This window comes from Populus alba, chromosome 8 (genome assembly GCF_005239225.2).
Source record: "Populus alba chromosome 8, ASM523922v2, whole genome shotgun sequence".
NCBI lineage: Eukaryota > Viridiplantae > Streptophyta > Magnoliopsida > Malpighiales > Salicaceae > Populus > Populus alba.
This window is the reverse complement of record NC_133291.1, coordinates 954,029-975,043: the sequence shown is the minus strand read 5'-3', so window position 1 is coordinate 975,043 and position 21,015 is coordinate 954,029. Positions and strand designations below refer to the sequence as shown.

At 33.5% G+C, this 21,015-nt stretch overlaps 3 protein-coding genes across 5 annotated transcripts; 2 read left to right on the top strand and 1 right to left on the bottom strand.

Moving 5' to 3' along the window:
• Positions 1 to 1,880: 1,880 nt before the first annotated feature.
• LOC118045199 (uncharacterized) lies at positions 1,881 to 4,924 on the top strand. Of its 2 annotated transcripts, none has more exons than XM_035053769.2 (5): positions 1,881 to 2,132; positions 2,658 to 2,920; positions 2,999 to 3,210; positions 3,504 to 3,771; positions 4,220 to 4,924. In XM_035053769.2, the coding sequence occupies exons 2-5, from the start codon at positions 2,660 to 2,662 to the stop codon at positions 4,532 to 4,534; spliced, it is 1,056 nt and encodes a 351-aa protein (XP_034909660.1). In that variant the 5' UTR covers positions 1,881 to 2,132; positions 2,658 to 2,659; the 3' UTR covers positions 4,535 to 4,924. The 2 variants fall into 2 exon arrangements, with proteins under 2 accessions (XP_034909660.1, XP_034909661.1); XM_035053770.2 differs by having other exon boundaries at positions 1,881 to 2,158.
• Positions 4,925 to 10,800: 5,876 nt separating this feature from the next.
• Positions 10,801 to 13,236, top strand: LOC118045202 (probable lysophospholipase BODYGUARD 5). Its single transcript, XM_035053772.2, has 5 exons — positions 10,801 to 10,969; positions 11,494 to 11,756; positions 11,878 to 12,089; positions 12,289 to 12,553; positions 12,801 to 13,236. The coding sequence occupies exons 2-5, from the start codon at positions 11,496 to 11,498 to the stop codon at positions 13,095 to 13,097; spliced, it is 1,035 nt and encodes a 344-aa protein (XP_034909663.1). The 5' UTR covers positions 10,801 to 10,969; positions 11,494 to 11,495; the 3' UTR covers positions 13,098 to 13,236.
• Positions 13,237 to 13,509: 273 nt separating this feature from the next.
• Positions 13,510 to 18,426, bottom strand: LOC118045200 (diphosphomevalonate decarboxylase MVD2, peroxisomal). Of its 2 annotated transcripts, XM_073410821.1 has the most exons (11): positions 18,035 to 18,426; positions 17,169 to 17,367; positions 16,470 to 16,533; positions 15,922 to 15,985; positions 15,731 to 15,811; positions 15,567 to 15,653; positions 15,121 to 15,278; positions 14,948 to 14,996; positions 14,201 to 14,325; positions 13,841 to 14,062; positions 13,510 to 13,756 (listed from the first exon to the last, which is right to left on the bottom strand). In XM_073410821.1, the coding sequence occupies exons 1-10, from the start codon at positions 18,242 to 18,244 to the stop codon at positions 13,849 to 13,851; spliced, it is 1,251 nt and encodes a 416-aa protein (XP_073266922.1). In that variant the 5' UTR covers positions 18,245 to 18,426; the 3' UTR covers positions 13,510 to 13,756; positions 13,841 to 13,848. The 2 variants fall into 2 exon arrangements, with proteins under 2 accessions (XP_073266922.1, XP_034909662.1); XM_035053771.2 differs by having other exon boundaries at positions 13,510 to 14,062; positions 18,035 to 18,425.
• Positions 18,427 to 21,015: the final 2,589 nt, after the last annotated feature.

Here is a 21,015-nt window from a genome sequence, read left to right as displayed (position 1 = left end):
TTAGTAGATATATTAATTTACTTGATGTTATGATCTTGTAATGTTAAATTTATTTCAATCTTTTAATTTTAAACACAGGTAAAGACATGTGTTAATATAAAAGGCAAATATTTTATCATCAAATTAGTTATTTTAATTGGTAGCTAAGCGTAAAACAATAAACTTACTCACATTCTTCTTAACTTAAGAAGGATGAGAATATTTATTGTGCATCCAGTCGTTCCGAAGTTCACGTTTTTCAGGCTTACAATTTCACGACCATTCGTTTTGTTTTTTTTTTTTTTTTTTTTTCCCATTTGGATGGATGGCTGGACGGCCTGTGTTCAGAAAAGTTTCTTCTAGTGAAGTGAAACTCAGTTATTTTAAAAATTCAAATATAAATGAATAAATTTGGTTTTGTATTTTAAAAGTATTTTTAAAAGATTAATTAATTTATTTTAAATTAAATTTTATAATATTATCTAATTGATATCCAGGTACTAAAAATAAATTTTATAAATAAAATAATATTATTTACACTTTTCGAGATGTGATGATATTCACACTTTTATTCTTGTGTTGTGTGTTGTAAATGGGAGCCAGGGTCCATGAATGTTTCTTAGAACAGTGATCATTAAACTCGATGTATAATACTATCTGCCAGAATTAAATACGCGAATCTTGAAACCAGCCTTTATTTTTAACTAGGTTTTAAGTATAAACTGCATTCAAGACACCATATTTTATTAAATCTGATCCAAGTTCGTCCAAAATGGGTTAACTTGAATTTGTTTTTTTAATTAAAGTAATATTAAAAAAAAACAATATGAAAAAATAAATTAATAATTTTTTACTAGATAAATGAATTATAAATCAACTTGAATTTGACTTGACCATACAATAATCTATTTTTCAAGAAATGAGTCTATTTGGAAGTGTAGCTGTGATTGTTTTTTTAAAGTGTTTTTCATGCTGAAATATATCAAAAATAATATTTTTTATTTTTAAAAATTTATTTTTAAGATCAACGTATCAAAACAATTTAAAATATATATAAAAAATATTATTAAAAAAATTTAATTTTTTTAAAAACACGAGTTTACCCGCTTTTAGCCTTAACTTGAAATAGATCTTGAGTTATCCACCATGATGCCAAATTTAATATCTATGCAAAATACTACATCTAAAAAAAATACATTATCATAATCTTTTTACAGATTCCAACCCTAAATAATAACACGGAAGTAGGTCCCTTAATCCTCGAAGCAAGCGTTGAAGAATGTTCAGTATATATGAATCTTATGTTCATATTGTGAGCACTTATTATAAATCAAGTTCAACTTTGTTGTTCCAGGTTATTTTATACTTTGTCTTTATATTGGTTAGATAAGGTAGTTTTTTCATTATTATATAAATATCTCTTGAAGATTGTGTGAGGTTATTTTAATAATTGTATTTTTTAATATATATAATAAAATTATTAATGTAATTATTGAATAAAATAATCTAATATCTTTTATACAAGGATGCTTTTGTCTTTTTATATTTGATAGAATGATAAGTTTACTACATTACCCTTAATATTTAAGTTTTTTAATTTTGGTTTCAAGGAATTGGTTGTAATTTTATCGTTATTTATTTGATATTATTATTTAGTTTCAAGAGCATTTTTAATTTTGTATAATTAAAAAAAAAAAGAAAAAAAGCTATTATCACGTGTCTTTCACGTGTTTGCAGCTCCGTCACCTTCTAATAACGTGTGCCGCTACTAGCTCTGATGATTGTACCCGTAAATGTTATTTATTAGAAAATGTGAATAGTAAATTTTGTGGACAGCCAAGTCTTCCATTAAAGTTGTCAGGTGCGTTAAAGATATCACGTTAATAATAATAATAATAATAATAAAATGTTTACTAGTAAACGGGAAAACGGGTGTTTACTTCGATTTTTCTCCTTCAAAACCTAAAATGTTCAGCAGAGGAGCCATTTCTGACTATTCTTTTGCTGTTGATTTAACTGCTAGATATCTGCTAAAGACTAGGAGTCAGCAATAAACTATCAGCTGATTCGGTGAAACTGTGAACTTCAGTTTCTTGCGGCTTCTCTTTCTCTCCCTCTCTCCCACTGGGCTGTTTCTCTTGCTCCTGTTATTCGTAAGTAATAACCACTTACAGTGTTGGTATGTCCACTCTGAAGTTTACATGTCTTTGGTAATGTTTTTGTTTAACATAGATTTTTTTTCTGTTTCTTATAGTATTTTGATGATCTTTTCTCAATGACATTCTATCTTCAATCTCTGTTGGAAGCAGATAATATAGAATTCATTTTGATACAAGCTGACTATTAGCCATTTCTTTTCTTTTGAAACGTTTTTATGTGAAACTAATGGTATGTATATGAGAATTGCAATTTATTATATTTCCCAGAAGTTTAAGAAGAAGATAGTTTTTTCTTTCTTTTTCTTATTAGACTTGGTTTTCTTTGTTGAAGTTGATAAAATATGCAGGGAAACGAAATTTTGTGCATATGATCTTTGTAAAATGAAAATTTTTATCTATAAATTATGGTATTTGATTGCCTTTTTTTAACAATCAAATTACTTTGGGTTGTTATCAGTGTGACAAAAAATACTGCAATTTTAAGTAGAGCTTGTGAAAAATCTTTCTAAATTTTCTTAGGGATGCTGAAGGAAATTACAGCGGCATTGTTTTTTGGGTTGGCGATATGGGCATATCAGGCAACCAACCCTCCACCTCCGAAGATTTGTGGTACCCCAGGTGGCCCTCCTATTACAGCTCCCAGAGTAAAACTGAGGGATGGGAGGCACTTGGCCTACAAGGAGCAAGGAGTCTCTAGAGAAACAGCCAAATCTAAGATCGTATATGTCCATGGCTTTGCCTCTACGAGACATGATACAGTGAGCGTGGCAAACCTCTCTCCGGTACTTCCATTTCTAAATCTTTGTGTTTAACTCATAAGGTTTCATTGGTCAAGAGATTTTATTTGTTTTGTTTATCAGGAAGTTGTTCAGGAGCTGGGATTGTACTTTGTGTCCTTTGACCGGCCGGGTTATGGAGAAAGCGATCCAGATCCAAACAGGTCTCCGGAGAGTATAGCTTTAGATATAGAAGAGCTTGCTGATCATTTAGGACTAGGATCTAAGTTTCATGTGATGGGCTTCTCCATGGGAGGTCAAGTGGTTTGGGGCTGCCTCAAGTACATCCCTCACAGGTGAGACTGTTTTCTTGCCAGTATGACAATTGTGCTTATCTTGAGGATGTACGCCTGCTGTTTAAAATCTGGGATATGGCATGAACATATGTAATAATTCAAGAATGCCTCGGCAGTAAAAGAAAATAAAGCATGCTATAAAAAGTAACGAACAAAGTTCTTTTATTTGAGCATCAAGAATCTGCTGGAGAATTTTTCTGATATAAACAATGGGTTGGCTTTCTCTGCATCGGCTTATATCTTTTTTTTTGGAGTTATTATTTGTTTTAAGCTTGGTGCCCATGGTGCTGCAGGCTAGCAGGAGCAACCCTAATTGCTCCTGTTGTCAACTACTGGTGGCCTGGTTTTCCTGCCAACTTATCAACAGAAGCCTACTACCAACAGCCACCTCAAGACCAATGGACATTACGTGTTGCTCATCATGCTCCATGGCTCACCTATTGGTGGAACACTCAGAAATGGTTTCCTGCATCGGCTGTTGCAGCCCAAAAACCTGAAGTTTTCTCCCGCCAGGATTTGGAACTGCTTTTCATGGTTACAGGCGGAGGAAAGGACAACAAGGTACTTCATTTTCTTTATCTAACTTTCCTCATCACATATAAATGAACCATATAAATTTTCTTTATCTGGATATATTTTTTGTCTCTGAAACTCGAGGCAAGAAGAAGATATTTCCAGTGAGAAGGCTATCATCTCATACCATAATTTTTGCAGTTTACATAGAATCAGTATGAGAGGCTTTGATCTTTTAACTAGGAAGGATAGTTACCCGGCAAAAGATCTAGTTTTATGGGGGATGCCTTATGGTTTTTGGAATTGGCTTCTGTAAAATAAGATACCGCAGAACTTCCAATTTTTCCCTTGATATATTAGAAGCAGAAAAGTATTTTGAAACCGGTAGTTCTGGAGACCTTGTTAGAAATTGATTTTCATCGATAAATTAGTTGATTCTTAATTAGAAGTTTTATTCCTGACTGCCTCCGAATATCTCCTCTCTCATTTTATGCAGCCACAAGCAATGATGCATCCACAAACAATTCAGCAAGGAGAATTTGAAACCTTACATCGAGACATGATGGTTGGATTTGGGAAGTGGAAATTCGATCCCATGGATCTTGAAAATCCGTTTCCTGAAAATGAAGGCTCTGTTCATCTATGGCAGGGTGATGAAGATAAAATGGTGCCTCCAAGCTTGCAAAGATATATTGTCCAAAGACTTCCGTGGATAAACTTCCATGAGGTATCTGGTTCTGGACACCTGTTCCCCTTCATCCCAGAGATATGCGAAGCGATTATAAAGTCTTCAGTGCTGGGAAAAAACTAGCCTTTTTTCGAGCTTAATTGGACAGACAGCAATTTTTCCCTTAAATCTTGGGTTCATGCAGTATATCCCTCATTCTATTCCTAATATCAAACTTGTTGCAACAAGATTAAATTATGACTTTAAGTATATTAAGAGCCTCAAAGTTTGCTACAAGCTAGCAGTGTTCAACTGCTAACATTATCTGGTTGACATGTACATCAAAGAGTCCAATGATGAAGTGGTCTCAGCTGCAAATGACAAGCATGTCTGGTTCCAAATGTTAAAGAGTCCACATCATTGGGCAGCGTTTAGTTACTATTTGTCGGACAGAAAAGACGAAAACAATTAGAACAGAGAGGATATGTTCCCATGTTCTTGTTTTGAAATAATAAAACTCATATTCTAGAGCCATTATTTTTTATATTTTCCTCTGCAACATTAATTTTTATGTTTCCCTCTGCAAACAAATATATTATATACGTATTTTTTATCCTGAGAAACTAACCAAACACAATGCTCACCTATTTAAACCTAGAGGGTGAGTTTTCTAAACATACCACAAATAATCACACCAGGATTGCCATTCCTGTAAGTGCTTCTCTGTTACAAGTTGAAGAGAAGGGGCGTTGGCCCCATCCTCAACCTTGAAGTATATAAAAAATATCAACACTTGAGCTCATTCAGGAAAGTAGTTTCTTTCGTGAAAATAAGTTTTGAAAAAAAAAATTTAAATTTTTTTTATGTTTATTTACCATTAGAAAAGCTGGTTAACAAAAAATACTTTCCAGTTAATGAAAAATACTTTCTAGTCAAAGAAAAATTTAGTTTAGTTTTCAGAAAAGTGTTTTTCTTTTATTTTGGACGGAAAACACTTTCCGGAAATTATGAAAAATTAAAAATATTATATTATTTATTAATTATATCAAATTTGATCCTCAAACTTTTAATTGTTATATATATTTTGTTTTGAATATATGTTTTTTAATTTCATCCATTAAAATTTAAATTTTATATTAACTTTAGTTCTTATTTTTATAATTGTTATTTGCCTTTTCCTTTTCATTTTTTAATTGAAATTTTTTATTTATCAAATTTGATTCTCATTCTTTTGATTGTTACTTATTTTATTTGAAATAATTTATGAAATGTTAATTATTATTATTTTAATTTCTTCATTTTTTAATTTTTTAGATTTGATCTCTATTATTTTTATTATTATTTATTTTATTTAAGATAATTTATAAAAATATATATTTTTTTCAATTTCATTCTCATTCAACTTTTTAATTTGTAATATTTGTTTCTCATTATTTTAATAAACTTGAAAAAAAATAAAACATTAATAAGTTATTTTCCAACTCATTTTCCATGACATAACCAAATACTGAAAAGTATTTTCCAACTTATTTTTCATTACACTACCAAACATCAAAAAATAATTCATTTTTTCGGAATTCATTTTCCAAAAAAAACTGTTTTTCAGCAAACAAACGGGACCTAATATTTCCTTCATGAATCATGATTAAAATAGAATTATGTCATATGTAAGTTCTTATGATTTAATTTTTTTCCACTCGAGTTCATGGGCAAAAATTATAAAAATCAACCCATCAAGTATAATTATTATTCTGAAAATACTGTTGATTTGTCGATGGTTTAAAAGCTCTCGAGAAAGGTATTTGTCTTTCTATTGTGCATGCTATGTATCTGCGACAGATTTTCTTAACCATGTTGCCATAAGATTGGATTTTGATACTGCTTTTAATCAGATTTTGCAAAGTTTCAAAGCAGCATGGAACTGTTAACATTTCCATCAAAGTGTTCAGTGATGGCGAGAATGTGAGGCAAACCAGCTATTGAATACCTAACCCCGCTGTATAAATAGCCTGGCAGCACACCCTGTGAGCTTCAGAAAACTGGTAAAACTAACTGGAATTCATTGTTTTAGCCGCTACGGCCAACTGCTTCGAGAAATGCCAGCCCTCTGGCAAACGTCAAGATCAAGAACAAACACAACAGGCAAACCAAACATAGATTTGGAAACAACTCAGAAACTATTCAAGGCTAAAATGACAGTATATATTCTTAGTTGCATGGCAGTTAAACCCTGATTCTATTCTTAAATATCTAACGTGTAGCCATTAGATTGGATTACGACACTGGTTTTAATCAGATTTTCAATATACATATACTGATATACATGCTTCAAATATACATACACATGAAACCAAACTGTCAAAGGAAATCATAGGTCTCATGGTAACTATTTTATTATTTTATCATGCTTCAAATATATATATTAATTATTTTATTTTTTATTGAATAATATATAATAGTAGATAATAGATTCCCAAATAAATATTGATTGTTTATAAATATCTAAATTTTTTATCCAATAAATAATGGATAGGGTATAAATAAATAAAAAATCAACCCGCTTGTAAACATTGACATCCCTGCTCATGAATAATGTTGAAAAACTGGAAGCAATTCCATGACATTCAATATGTTTTATTTTTTAATTGAAGAAAAATAAGATGGTTACGGTTAAAATACTTTACATTATTCGATTCATGAAGGGTTTAAATAATTTACTTGGATCCAGCAATCATAGGTTAAAACATCGGATAACAATGAATGTTATGCTGTTATTTGACTTTATAACTGTCCATTCTAGGGAGTGTATTATGACTGTTCATTTCAGTCTCTTACAGGTTCTCGTGTTCTTGTTTTTTATAATTTAGTACAATTTATGTCTGACTCTAAAGTTTGTTCATTTCCCTTTGTGGAGTTTATGCACCTTATTTTGTTAAAAAACTAGTAGCAAGAGAATCCAATTGTTTTTTTCTTGTTATTTTGATCTTTGCAATGTTTATGATTGCTTTTTGAGGATTTGATATAATGTAAAACCAAAATTTTTAGCTTCGTTAGAGATTCTTATGTATGATATGATAAAAATTAAATTGATCTGGTTATTGTCAGTATCAAGTGATATAAAACTGAGGGATGGGAGGCATTTAGCCTACAAGGAGCATGGTGTTTCTAGCGAATCTGCCAGCTATAAGATCATCATTGTTCATGGTTTCGCCTCCACGAAACATGATACAATGTTTCTAACGAACATGATTCCAGTACATCATTTCTATATGTATCTTCTTACATGGCTGCTTGTTTTTCCCTCCTGATTTTATGTCATGATTTTCAGGAGGTTGTTGAGGAGTTAGGGTTGCACTTTTTGTCCTTTGAAGTATAAATTGGTATATACGTGTTTGAAGTATAATTTCCAATCTTATTGAATTCTAGTACTGAAAATCTGCTAGTGATTTGTGTGTGATATGGACCATCAGGCGACTTTTTTCTGCATTGTCCCCATATTGTTTGTTTCTAGTCGGTGGCTGATGATGCTCGCAGGCTAGCAGGAGCAACACTACCTTTTCCTGTTGTCAACTAATGGTGGCCAGGCTTGCCGGCCAACTTATCAACAGAAGCCTACTACCGACAGATACCACAGGAACAATGGGCCTGACGTGTTGCTCACCGTACTCCATGGCTCATCTACCGGTGAAACACTCAGAAATTGTTTCCTGCTTCAGCCGTTATCGCCAGGAAACCTGAAATTTTCTCCCCCCGGGATTTAGAAATCACTTCCAATATAAGTTCCAGATGAAACAGAAACCAGGGTACTTCCATCTTCCTATTTTTCTCTGTATTTTTGCATTAGAGTACAAGGAGTGGATATTCTACTGCCAGAATTTATGAATTTGTACCCCTCTATTTTGCAGCCACAACCAACACTACAAGGAGAATTTGAGTCCTTGCATAGAGACTTGATTGTCGGATCTGGGAAGCGGGACATGAGGTTCCTGGGGCTGGACATGCATTCGCCGCTATTCCAGGGACACTCAAAGAAATTCTAAAGGTTTCTTTTCTGGGAAAGGAGTAACCATATGATTTTTTGCTGTGTGTAATGTAACAGCATTCCATTCTCAATGATCTCGAACATGTTGTTTTTTTCTTTGTATTGTACAAGCTAGGTGCCTGTCTGTAGCAGAGACTTAGGATTGTTGCAATAAGATTGTATTCATCTATCTTAATTCCAAAATCAAAACTTACTCATTTTCTTATGATCCATTTGATCACAAATGCACCAAACAAACTGTGAAAAGCAGAGTTCTGCCAGAGCTTTGGCTATAAAACAGAAATATAAAACACTGCCAGAAAGCTTATGAAAAACATGCTTCCAAATTTTAAAGGTTCACTGCAACAATAATTTCCTGATTAACAGCTCCATCGAAGTGTCCATTGATGATGAGAATGTGAAGCCGGTCAGCTATTGAATACCTAACCCCACTGTATGAACAGCATAGTAGCACACCCTGTAAGCTTCAGAAAACAGAGAAAACTGCCATGCATTGTTTGAGCCACTTTGGAGTACTTCGTCGAGGAATGTCAGGCCTCTGACAAACATCAAGTTCAAAAACAAACAAACATAATAGGCAAAGCAAGATTTGGAAACAGCTTAGAAACTATTCAAGGCTAACATGAAAGTAGATATCCCTGACACTATTCTTAAATCTCTAACATGCAAGCATGCAGCCATTAGATTGGATTATGACACTAGTTTTAATCAGATTCTCAAAGTTTGACAGCAAGCTCGAAATCATCCCAATGCTGTAATTGTCGGTAATTACAGCTTGTAGAATTTCTCATCGTTAATTTAGTGCCTCGTCATTAAATCATGATGAGCATGACATTATGGCATCTTCCAAGCCTGTAATTGGTCAAGATTTCTTTTTTATTTGTTATGTTAATGTTACCACTTGACTTCATGGACATTTAAAAATCAATTAATCAAGTACGATTCCTCACAAAATACATACAGATGATTAGTCAACGGTTTAAACACAATTGAGAAAGGTATATTCAAAACAAATTTACTCAGATTCATCATTTCTTAAGAAATTGAAAGGATTACCAATTGTACGGTCCTCCCTTTTTATTTATTTATTTATGTCCAGTTAAATTTTCTTTTGAACCGTCAAATGAAATCATAGGTCTCATCATCAATAATGTAGAAAAACTGAAAGCAATTTGAAGATATTTAACATGTTATTTTTCTTTGTTTAAGAAAAAGAAGATGCTTACAAGGTTGCTTTCTCGCATATCTGGACAGACATTATTCTATGCACGAAGGGCTTCAATAATCTAGCCGATCCATCAATCTTAGGTGAAAACAGGGAATGGGCAACGACTGAATGTTATCCTGTTATCTACCACATTGAGAATTTGACTCCCTGCTGTGCATCATAACAGTTGATTTTAGGGATTGTACTATACAATGTCGGAAACAACTCAGCAACTGACCAGATCAATCATCTTTTATTGAAAGGGCAATGTTTTGTTCTCTTAAAAAAGATTTTGTGGTATCTAATTAGATCAACAGAATCATTAAAAATCTAACTAAATCAATTAAATTAATGTTTTTTTTTTTACTCGGATTAAGCTCTTATCGCAGGTTTCCTGATTTAATTTGCCGGATTGAGTTTAACAACTAATAACTATTCATCTTGGTCTCTTCCAGTTCCACATGTTCTTGTTCTTCATAATCTAGTACAATTTATGTCAAGACTCAAAAGTTTATTTATATTGAATTTATCTGTGTGTGTGGAGTTTGTGCACCTTATTTTGTTAAACAATTAGTAGAAAGAGAATCCATTATTTTATTTTCTTGTTATTTAGATCTTTGCAATGTTTATGCTTGCTTCAGTGTCAGCTAAAAACGATAATAAGGCTGATATTATTATTTCAGTTTTTTCTATTTAAGAATATAAGAACTACATGAACCAGCCCTATGGACATCTCTATTTGAAAAGAACAACCAATTGAAAGGTCCCCCCCCTTTTCTGTTCTTGGATGACAAAATTTATAAATTACTTACTTTGAGAAGAAATGGAAAAAACCAATGCGAATAATCATTTTAGGGATGAAAATGCTGTTTTCCCTTAATTTTTCTAAAGCTGCTTGTAAAAGAACCCTGCGATGCGCGCATAATTACAACGTTTCCTTTCCTCTCCGCGACCATTGTTTCAATTTAAAATTTTTAATTTTTAAAAAATATCTTCAAAAATAATTTTATTTTATGAACTCTCTTTCTTTCAAGTATAAATGGGATCCATTATTGAGTGTCACGTGAACATTTATTGAATTTTGTAACATTTAATATGAGAATCTGATATTTGTACTTCAGTCTAGCTGACGAGTATCTTGTGTCACCATTTCCGACACCTTGCCCTTTATCATTACCCACCACGTTGAGAATTTGACTAAAACAAGTCGTGGGAGTCGGCAAGAAACTCCTACCTGCTTCAAAATAAACTGCTAAGTAACTTTTCACCGTAGTTTCTTGTTGCAGGTTCTCTCTCTCACAGACACCAAAGTTATTGGGTTGTTTCTCAGGTACTTGTTATGTCTAAATCTGAAGTTTATTGATGTGTTTTTTTCACGCTCACAAGCATGAAGTAATGGAAATGTTTACTCTCACAAGTTTATAAGAAGTAGGAAGAGACTCCATTATTTTCGCTAATTTCTTTTAGAGGTTTGATCTTTGCAGTGCTTGCTTGCTTTATTTTCTGCTAAAAAAAAAGATAATATGATTCCAAGTTGAGTATGAACATTTCTTAATTACCTTTTGATGCGGGATATATTTCTCATAAATCTATGAAGAGTCTTTCATGATCACTGCTAGTGTTGTTTTAGACCTGCTTTTCTCTGTGTTTAATTCGGTGTTTGTAAATTTTGATAGACTGTTGAGTGAAACGGAATTTTGGTGGATTTGGGATAATGTAAAACCAAGACTTTGGCCACGTTAGAGAGTAATCTGTAACAATGAATTTAATCTGAGTGTTGTCAGTATCGAGTAAGATTATAATTGTCTCCAATTTTATAGCACAAATTGTGAAAAAAAATCTCATTTCTCCTAGGGATGATCAAGGAGATTACAGTGGTCTTGTGTCTGGGGTTGGCTGTATGGGCATATCAGGCCACCCACCCTCCACCTCCGAAGCTCTGTGGTGCCCCAGGTGGTCCTCCCGTTACAGCACCTAGAATAAAGCTGAGAGATGGGAGGCATCTGTCCTACAAGGAGCATGGGTTTCCTAGAGAAAAGGCCAAAGCTAAGATCATACTTGTTCATGGCTTTGCCACTACGAAACATGACATAATGAGTATGACAGACCTTGTTCCGGTACTTTATTTCTAAATCTATGTTATCTTGTAACTCTTAAAGGTTTCATTAGTCGAGAGGCTGTATTTGTTGATATGGAGATATTGCACCTTTTCCCCTCATTTTATGTTATGATTTTCAGCATGTTGTTGAGGAGCTTGGGTTATACTTTGTGTCCTTTGACCGGCCGGGTTATGGAGAAAGTGATCCAGATCCAAAGCGAACTCCCAAAAGTTTAGCTTTAGATATAGAGGAGCTTGCTGATCACTTAGAACTAGGATCCAAGTTTTATGTGATGGGGTTCTCCATGGGAGGCCAAGTGGTTTGGGGCTGCCTCAAGTACATACCTCATAGGTGAGGCTGTTTTGCTGTCGACTCTGATAAATTTGCTACCTAGAGGATCTTCTGAAACTTTCAGAATTTGTTGTGAATTCGAGTAAAAGGAAATAAAGCATGCCATGCAAAACAGTTCCGATGTTCTTAATTGTATTTGATTATCATGAATTTGGTGTTATTGTTTGTTTCAAGTCGAGTGCTATCTTGGTGCTTACAGGCTCGCAGGAGCAACACTAATTGCTCCTGTTGTCAACTATTGGTGGCCTGGCCTTCCTGCCAACTTATCGACAGAAGCCTACTACCGGCAGATGCTACAGGAGCAATGGATGTTAAGTGTTGCTCACCATGCTCCGTGGCTCACCTACTGGTGGAACACTCAGAAATTGTTTCCTGCATCGGCTGTTATCGCCAGGAAGCCTGAGATTTTCTCCCGCCAGGATTTAGAACTCGCCACCATGGCTGCAGAGAAAAGCGAGGACAGGGTACGTTATTTTCCTAGTATTCTCTCTTTTTTGCATTGCGAGGAAATGGATCATAAACCATATATATCTTAATAAATTTGAGGCAAAAAGATGTTGCAAGTGATAAAGTTATCATCTCATACATAATCTTGACGTAGCCTTGAGAGGCTTCGTTCTTTTATCCATGTATGTATAGTAACTAGCCAGAATTTATAGCCTCCTAATCTTCCTGGTTGACTTGGAATTTGTACCCCCTCTTTTTGTGCAGCTACCAGCAACGCCGCAAGGAGAATTTGAGTCCTTACATCGAGACTATAATGTTGGATTCGGGAAGTGGGAATTTGATCCCATGGAGCTTGAAAATCCTTTTCCTAACAATGAAGGCTCAATTCATCTATGGCAGGGTGATGAAGATGTAGTGGTGCCAGTTAGCTTGCAGCGATATATAGCCCAAAGAAATCCATGGATTAACTACCATGAATTGCCTGGTGCTGGACATCTATTCCTCGTTATCCCACAGAACTTCGAACAAATTGTGAAGGCTCCTTTTCCGGGAAAGGAGTAATCCTATTTGTTGTTGGGCTAGGTGTGGACAGTGTATCCTTGATGCTGTTCTTAATTGCAAACATCTTATGTCTTTGTGCTGTACAAGCTGTCTGCCACGGAAATTTGGTCATGTTGCAATAAAATTACATTTTGCAAGATGTCATCAGTTTTAAAAGCAGCATTTATCTGTTAGCATTGGCTGGTTAGCCTTTCCAGCAGAGAGTCCAATGATGAAGTGGTTTAAGCTGCGAATGCGAGGCAGATCAGCTTTTTTAATATCTAACGCCACAGTATAGCAAATAAACAGCATGGCAGTATGCCCTGCAAGCTTCAGAAAACAGAGATTCACTGTCATAAATTTTTGTAGACTTTATCGAGATGGTGTCAAGGAATGCCAGCACCCTGGCAAATATGAAGATCAAGAACAAACATGACAGGAAAACCAAGAATTTATTGATTGGCAACATCTGGAATGCAAAATTTTGGAAACAGCATAAGAACTATTCAAGGCTAACAGCTGAGAGGAGCTTAGGAGCAATGGACAGACTATTAATTGTTGAGACCGAAATCCTAAATAGACTGAAACAATAATAAATTACAGATACAAGGCAAGTGCAGCATTGACTACAACTTTGTTGGCAATAGTTGAGAGAATCACTTCACAGCAACCCTTGATTGCTGCAAACAATCATCACAAAAGGTTCACAGAGGCGTTTATATCTTAGCCAACAAAGTACAGAAGTCCAAGAAAAGTTAATGTACTCTTAAGTTCATTTAGGCAGCCCAGTTTCGGGATGGAGAAGGGCCTGGCTTTCATCGGAGAGAAAAGCAGGACCTCTACCAGGTTTCGTACAAATGAAATAACTAACATCTCCTTTGCATCTCTGGGCATCTTTAATTTCTGGAGGTGGTGGCAAAGCTTCCACATCCTTAATATCTTCAATCCCAGCATCTTTTAGTATAGAATTGTCACCTATAACATAACTGAAGGGAAAAGGAGTATGATAATCATAAAACTTATTGATGGGGTTGAACAAATCGTAGTCTCCTGAATATTGCACCAAAACCCTGCTAATATATTTTCCATTATTTAGTATATGGTGAGCCTGGAAGACAATATACCTGTTCAAATCAGCATCGGAACTTGGAGGGAAGCAGAAAAGCAGTTTCTGCATTAACTGGGTAGCAGCCTTTCTATTATGTGCAATTAGAACCGCATTTGGCCCAGCATCAAAGGTATAAGCCACCTGTCATTGAAATCTCACCATCAGCCAAACATTTTAATGCATTGGAACACATGACAATTAGCTGGTAGGAGTTGGAGAACTCTTTTTTGCTTCTTTTTTGTTTTTATTTTTTTTCAAGGAAAATCTATAACAAAAGAAAGTGGCTGCAAGATTTAAAAAAAAATGTCACATTAAATGATCACGAATAGGTAAAAGAGCAGCACAAGCCACAAAAGTGAAGCAGCTTCATATTTGATGTGATGAAGTGATACATTCTAAGTTACAAAACTCAAAACCAAATAAGTTATCTGATGGTATTTCAGCACCAGCAGGGAAATATATCTGTACACAAGGAACCATGCAATATCAGCTATTATTACAAAACATGCTTTGCAAAAAGAACAGATGAAACTAAATATTATAATTAGACCATTAGGAAGGCAATTTTATTAAATCATCATCCTCAAATCATGCATGTAATCATCCATGTCTCAAGCTTGACTATCATCTATGACCAAATTTTTGAAAAATAACCATTTTAGTATCATCACATTCCATATAGAACTTGCTTCAAAGTTAAGCTCCTAGAATGTGAAGCACATTGACGCAGACAAAATAGCGAAAAACAAACAAACAAACCAACCTGAGGCGTTCCTGCTGAGCAATTCCATTTTTCGACACAGCTGATTATCCTGATAAACAGTCACTGCATTAAAACTAATCTCTGTGGCTGGTGAATTAGCTCAACAGGAAAATAAATAAATAATTGATGAAGCTTAAATTCCCATGTCAGATGAAACAAGAAACTTCACTTGCCTGTGAGATGTATCGTTCATGTAGAATATTGGGGGGCTTGTATCCAAACAGACTGCATGGAACTGATTGCTATCTGCACAGGTTAATTGTGCAAAAGATCCAAAATCGCGATTCTTTATGGCTTCTTCCATTTGTTTAATGCGTTTTGGCACAACTTCCTATTTAATCCAGAACAAGGAAAAAAAAAGTAAAAATTAATGTATTGATCAGAAGACAGCTATTAAAGGAAAAGGAGGATAAAATTTCAAAGAAAATCAAAATCTGAACAGAGAAAAGGCAGTATAATCACAAATCATGGTTATCATCAAGAATAGATTCTGAATAGGACTTCAACTCCATTTACGTCTAGAAAGCTCAACTGCTAGGAGCACCTTTTGCAATTGAAGAAAGACAACTGCTTAAGAAAAGAAGCTGCAAGAAATAGAATCGAGGGCATTGAAAAGCACCTTAGCTCTGTGTTGCAAAAGCAAGCTAGTTTCAACACTATCCCGCATTCCTGTGGTGCTACTTGTTTCTTTCTGTCGCGAACTTACCTGCAGGACAAATCATGACTTGGTTTACTAGAACAACAGGGCACAGAAAAAAATCAATCATAAGAAAAAACACATACCACAGCAATAATAATAACAAGTTCATCCCAGTGCTTTTCATCTACAAGTTGAACAGCAAGACTATCACTTCCATCCTCAGCCTTGACATATTAAAAAATAATGCATCAGAATTAATTGCTCAAAATGGTACAGAGCAGTCTAATGACTCTAATCAGAAGGCCCCATGAATGAACTTCAAAATCAAACTTACTTTTCCCATGATCCACTTCACAAATCCTCCAAATAAACTGCGGCAGGCACTGCCAGAACCTTGCCTAGAAAACAAAACTTACAAAAACTCAAGCATTCTAGAACCTTTCCAAGAAAAAATGCTTGTAAAATATCAAATGTTAATTGCTACCAGCGTGCTTGAATCACTCTTTTCTAAAAAACCTTGACAAATTGAATTTAATATGTAACTGAGCTATAAAACAAGTCAAGACCAATGTCAATAAAGCATCGTCTCGATGACTTAAAGATATCATGGCAAATACTATGATGATTGCAGCCAAGAATGAGCAATTAAACACCAGCAAAGATGAATTGAGCTGGAATTCAAAATTATAAATATTTGTTGCGGGTGACAACTGTCTGAGAATATAGCAGAATAGATGAACCATGTAAAAAGCAGCTACATCAAACATACAAGGAATAAGATGCTAGAAGCAAAAATGTGCCATGCCACTCAAAACTATTGGCATTAAGACAAACATCATAAAACCGAGCACTTAAAAATATGTGTGGGTTAAAAAGGCATACCTTGCAATAGCAGAAAGCTCACTATTATCTTCTTTTGCATTCATCAGCTTTGCAAGGGCAAAAACTGCACAAAAAACATAGAACCAGATGATGTCACGCTTAATAAATTCTTCCAGTCATATACAAGATTGCAAATGGTAATAGAGCCCTGCAGATGTGAAGCAGTAAAAATAATAAAAGGGCTCCTCAAAGTTGAATACTGGTCCATTTATAGGAAGTGTGCCTCTAGCTTGGTGCGTTTTTATATATGAGCTTCTATACAAATATGTGAATGCCTCAGTGATTATAATCCAGGATATACAAGATGCCTCGAAGCTAGTAAACATACTCATGAAAATTATATGCCAAGTTGGTCAATTTCAACATGGACCCCATAACCTAATGGAGTAAGCCTTATCGTCACAGTTTCAAAGAAAGCGATTAATGAATAATCATTCTACATATTGAGTTCCATTCATGTTAAAGCTAGACTAGAGGGGTCAAGTAAAGTTAGGAATTAAGCGAGAATTGCATCTGGTTTCCTATAAACTATGAAGCCCAGATTGTTCATTCACGGTGATTTCTCGGAAATGACTAGTCCAGATCAACCATTCAAAAAAGGAAATAGAAATGTTTAAAAAATATACGCCCATTAACCATAAAAAAGAAGAAGAAGAAGAAATGAGTATAGCATGGAAAATTCAAGAAAAATATGTTTACCAAGACAAGCAAAGCCAGCTGCAGAGGAAGCCAGTCCAGCAGCAGTGGGGAAATTGTTATATGAAGCAACATGCAAGTGCAGTTTCTCCCAATCCTTCTTTGCAATCTTGATACCCTTCTCCTTATCCTCAACTTCACAAGCTCGGGCACGAATTTCCCTTAAACAATTTTGGTACCTGCCTCCAGAAAGGGAAATCTCCTACACTAACCAGCAAAAACCAAAAGTGCCACGAGTCAGCGTGAAGGCAGAATATTTCAATATGAAATCGACAACCATTTACATTTTGCTTAACTACGAAGAACCTAAACTAGCAAATTGTTTAATTTACAAGGCCATTGAGAATGCAAGTAAATAATATCCAATCTAGACCCATGTCCTTCCTTTCAAGATCAACTATTTTATCTGGTCTCAAACAATTTATTTCCTTTCCCCGCATTTGCTCAACAACTGAATGGGATGCAACAAAAAAACACATCAAAGTTTTCCCTGATGACAAACCACACAGGATTCTCATCACAGCAAGGTAACCCTTTTCCTCGCTTGAACCCGTCATCCTTGATATGATTACATGCACGATTCTACGTCACTTCAACAATGCTAACAAATGAACTTACAGCTAGCCGACATGCAATTCTAAAAGCTGTTTTCATGGACATGCTTCAAATAAAGAAATTTTCTGCTATGTTGACCCCATCCTAAATGAATTGCCAAGAAGCAAAGAAATTAAACCAACTCTGATAGTAAGGCTTAATCCCTCACCCGCAAAAATTCACCACCCGAGTGCTTCATTAAATCCATTGAAACCCCATTTAAAGAACTTTCTCGGCAACCAAATTGAAACAGAAAAATGAGAAAAGGACTCTACCTTTCCATTGAGCCACATCCGATCCTGGTCAAAACTAGGACTCACAGCAACAGTTGTGGTGGTGCAAAGATGAGCCGGATCAAGAGTGACACTTATGCTATCATTAACAGGCAAAATCAAGGTCTCGTCTCGCTTGCCCCAGTACTTTATCACAGCTATATTCGTTGGTGTCTGTGCAGTCACCATCCTCACCCATGTTTTCTCTGCCATTGATAGTAATAGTAATCCTCCAAAGGCTTCAAACTTTACAGAAGAAAGTGTATCAGAGATGTGAAGATCTGAATATGGTTTCTTGTTAGCTAAAGAGGAGAGGGGGAGTATGGAATATAAATAGGAGAAGAGTCAGTGAAGGACAAAAAATGGTGCTCCTCGGCTTATGTTTGGACTTTTTGGGTTGCCTTGTTTTTCCTTTAGTACTTGTTTTTATTTCATTTTTTCATTAAATTTTGAGGCTTGATCTTAGCCCTGTTGATTTACTGGAAAGTAATTTATTTTTAGAAAATAAATTTTAGAAAAAGTGAATTCTAAAAAAATAAATTTCAAGAAAATATTTTCTGATATTTGATAGTGTAATGAAAAAAATAAGCTGGAAAACACTTTCTAGTGTTTGGTTATGTTATGGAAAATGAGCTGAAAAATAACTTATTAACATTTTATTTTTTTTTAAGTTTATTAAAATAATAAGAAACAAATCTTAAAAATTAAAAATTTGAATGGGAATGAAATTGAAAAAAAAATATAATTTCATAAATTATCTCAAATAAAATAAATAATAATCAAAATAATAGAGATCAAATCTTAAAAAATAAAAGATGAAGAAATTAAAATAATAATAATTAACATTTCATAAATTATTTCAAATAAAATAAGTAACAATCAAAAGAATGAGGACCAAATCTGATAGATAAAAATTTTCAATAAAAAAATGATAAGAAAAAAAACAAATAACAATTATAAAAATAAGGACCAAAATTAATATAAAAATAAAATTTTAAGAGATGAAATTGAAAATAAATATTAAAAACAAAATATATATAGCGATCAAAAGTTTGAGGATCAAATTTGATATAATCAGTAAATAATGATATTTCTAAAATTTTCACAACTTCTGGAAAGTGTTTTCCCCCAAATTTTTTAGAAAAACACTTTCCTGAAAACCAAGCCAAATTTTACTTTTACTGGAAAGTGTTTTCCATTGACCAAGTTTTCTAATGGCAAACAAACACAAGAAGTTGGGAAAGTGATTTCCCGGAAACCACTTTCCAGAAAACAAACACAGCTAAAAACACTTTCCTGAAAACCAAACCAAATTTTTCATTGACTAAAATTGACTGGAAAGTATATTTTCCGTTGACCGGAAAGTGTTTTCCATTGACCAACTTTTCTAATGACAAACAAATACGGGAAAGTTTGAAAACTGATTTCCAGAAACCAGTTTCCAAGTAAATAAACGAGGCCTTAGGTTATCAACTTGTCATTATAAAAGACTGCGGCTCGTCTGATATATCAATAATAATTATTTTAAAAAAATATTTTTTATTTAAAAATATATTAAAATAATATATTTTTTATTTTTAATATAAGCATATTAAAAAATATAAAAATAAATAAAAATTTAAAATAAATAAAAATATTTTTATTCAAAAGCACTTATGAAACACAAAAATAAATAAATTTTTAATTTTTTATGTCAAAACTCTATATAATTTAATAATTATATTTATTAAACTTGACTAATCAGGCAGGTTAATTTTAGATTCGATTAATTTAATCTCTAGTTATTTTAAAAAAGTAAATTTAGAATTGCCGTAACAAATAAATTTGTAATTTAGTTAAAACTTGGTTTAATTTATTTTTTCAAAATAATATAATTTTAATTTTTAAAAAATATTTTAAATAATATTATTTTAAAATTATCAAATCAACTCAAAGGCTAAATTCTTGCGAATATATCATGCTATTATAAGAAATGCAAGAATATTTAAATTTGATTGTCATGAAAACTGCAGGAAAAGATTATTTATTGTCGAATAAGAAAATAAAGCGAGGTGTTTGGCTACATAGGTTCTACAATTTGTTATTTTGAGGTGCAGCGCAGTAGGGTTTTGTAATTTGTAAGGTGGGGAGTCAATATCAAGCGTTAAAAACGACGTTAAACAGCCCATATTTTAGTATAAAGTTGGTTGATTTCATCGATGGACCTGTTTGCAAAACATAAATAAATTCATAAAATTAGGCATCCAAATTGGACCCAAATGCCGTGCACTTTCGTCTAGGATTGTTAAATAGATAAATAATTCGTGCACTTTTATAACCGACCATAACTTTAAAATTTATTTGATTTTCATTGCTTAAACTTGATTTTTAGTTTTTTTGTTTTAAACTATGGTGAGAACTTGGATTTAAAACTATATTTTTTTAAAAAAAATATAATTACAAAAATTATCACAATATCAAGCAAGGATAGATCTGTAAAGTTTAGTTTGAAAGGGCTACATTAGAGAAGAAATTTTGGAGGGGGCTAAAATTTAAAATTTCTCATTTTTAAAGCTAAAAATATAATTTATTGAAGTAGGGGGCTGAAAAAATTTCCTTGCAAGGGCCTTTTAATTTTGCCTCTAATATCAAGCATATACTTGGCCCTTATTTGAGAATGTGGTCCAAACAAAATTTTGCAAAAACAATATATATCATACTTTTTTAATCACCAACTCTCGTCTTATATTTGAATTTGTGTGTGTGTATGTCTATATATAACACACATATTATTTAAGAAGGTTTTAGTTTTGATATGCAAAAACATATAAAAGTGGCATAGGCAAAACCATGTATTTTTAAGAAAAGTTCTTTTTTTTTAAAAAAATAAACTAAGTTTTAATCATGTTAGATAGAGTGAACCATCAACCTAGTTTAATCTGAATCTCAATTTAAATTGAATTATAAATTGACAAGTTATTAAATTGATTCGTCAGACCTATCAA

Coding starts and splice junctions, on each gene's coding strand:
- LOC118045199 (XM_035053769.2), top strand. CDS start 2,660: ATGCTGAAGGAAATTACAGCGGCATTGTTTTTTGGGTTGGCGATATGG. Junction 2,921..2,998: donor GCGTGGCAAACCTCTCTCCG/GTACTTCCATTT, acceptor TTTGTTTATCAG/GAAGTTGTTCAGGAGCTGGG. Junction 3,772..4,219: donor GCGGAGGAAAGGACAACAAG/GTACTTCATTTT, acceptor CATTTTATGCAG/CCACAAGCAATGATGCATCC.
- LOC118045202 (XM_035053772.2), top strand. CDS start 11,496: ATGATCAAGGAGATTACAGTGGTCTTGTGTCTGGGGTTGGCTGTATGG. Junction 12,090..12,288: donor CTCAAGTACATACCTCATAG/GTGAGGCTGTTT, acceptor TGGTGCTTACAG/GCTCGCAGGAGCAACACTAA. Junction 12,554..12,800: donor CAGAGAAAAGCGAGGACAGG/GTACGTTATTTT, acceptor CTTTTTGTGCAG/CTACCAGCAACGCCGCAAGG.
- LOC118045200 (XM_073410821.1), bottom strand. CDS start 18,244: ATGGCAGAGAAAACATGGGTGAGGATGGTGACTGCACAGACACCAACG. Junction 16,534..17,168: donor AGCTGGCTTTGCTTGTCTTG/GTAAACATATTT, acceptor TTTTTTGTGCAG/TTTTTGCCCTTGCAAAGCTG. Junction 15,654..15,730: donor TTGTTATTATTATTGCTGTG/GTATGTGTTTTT, acceptor TTTGTCCTGCAG/GTAAGTTCGCGACAGAAAGA.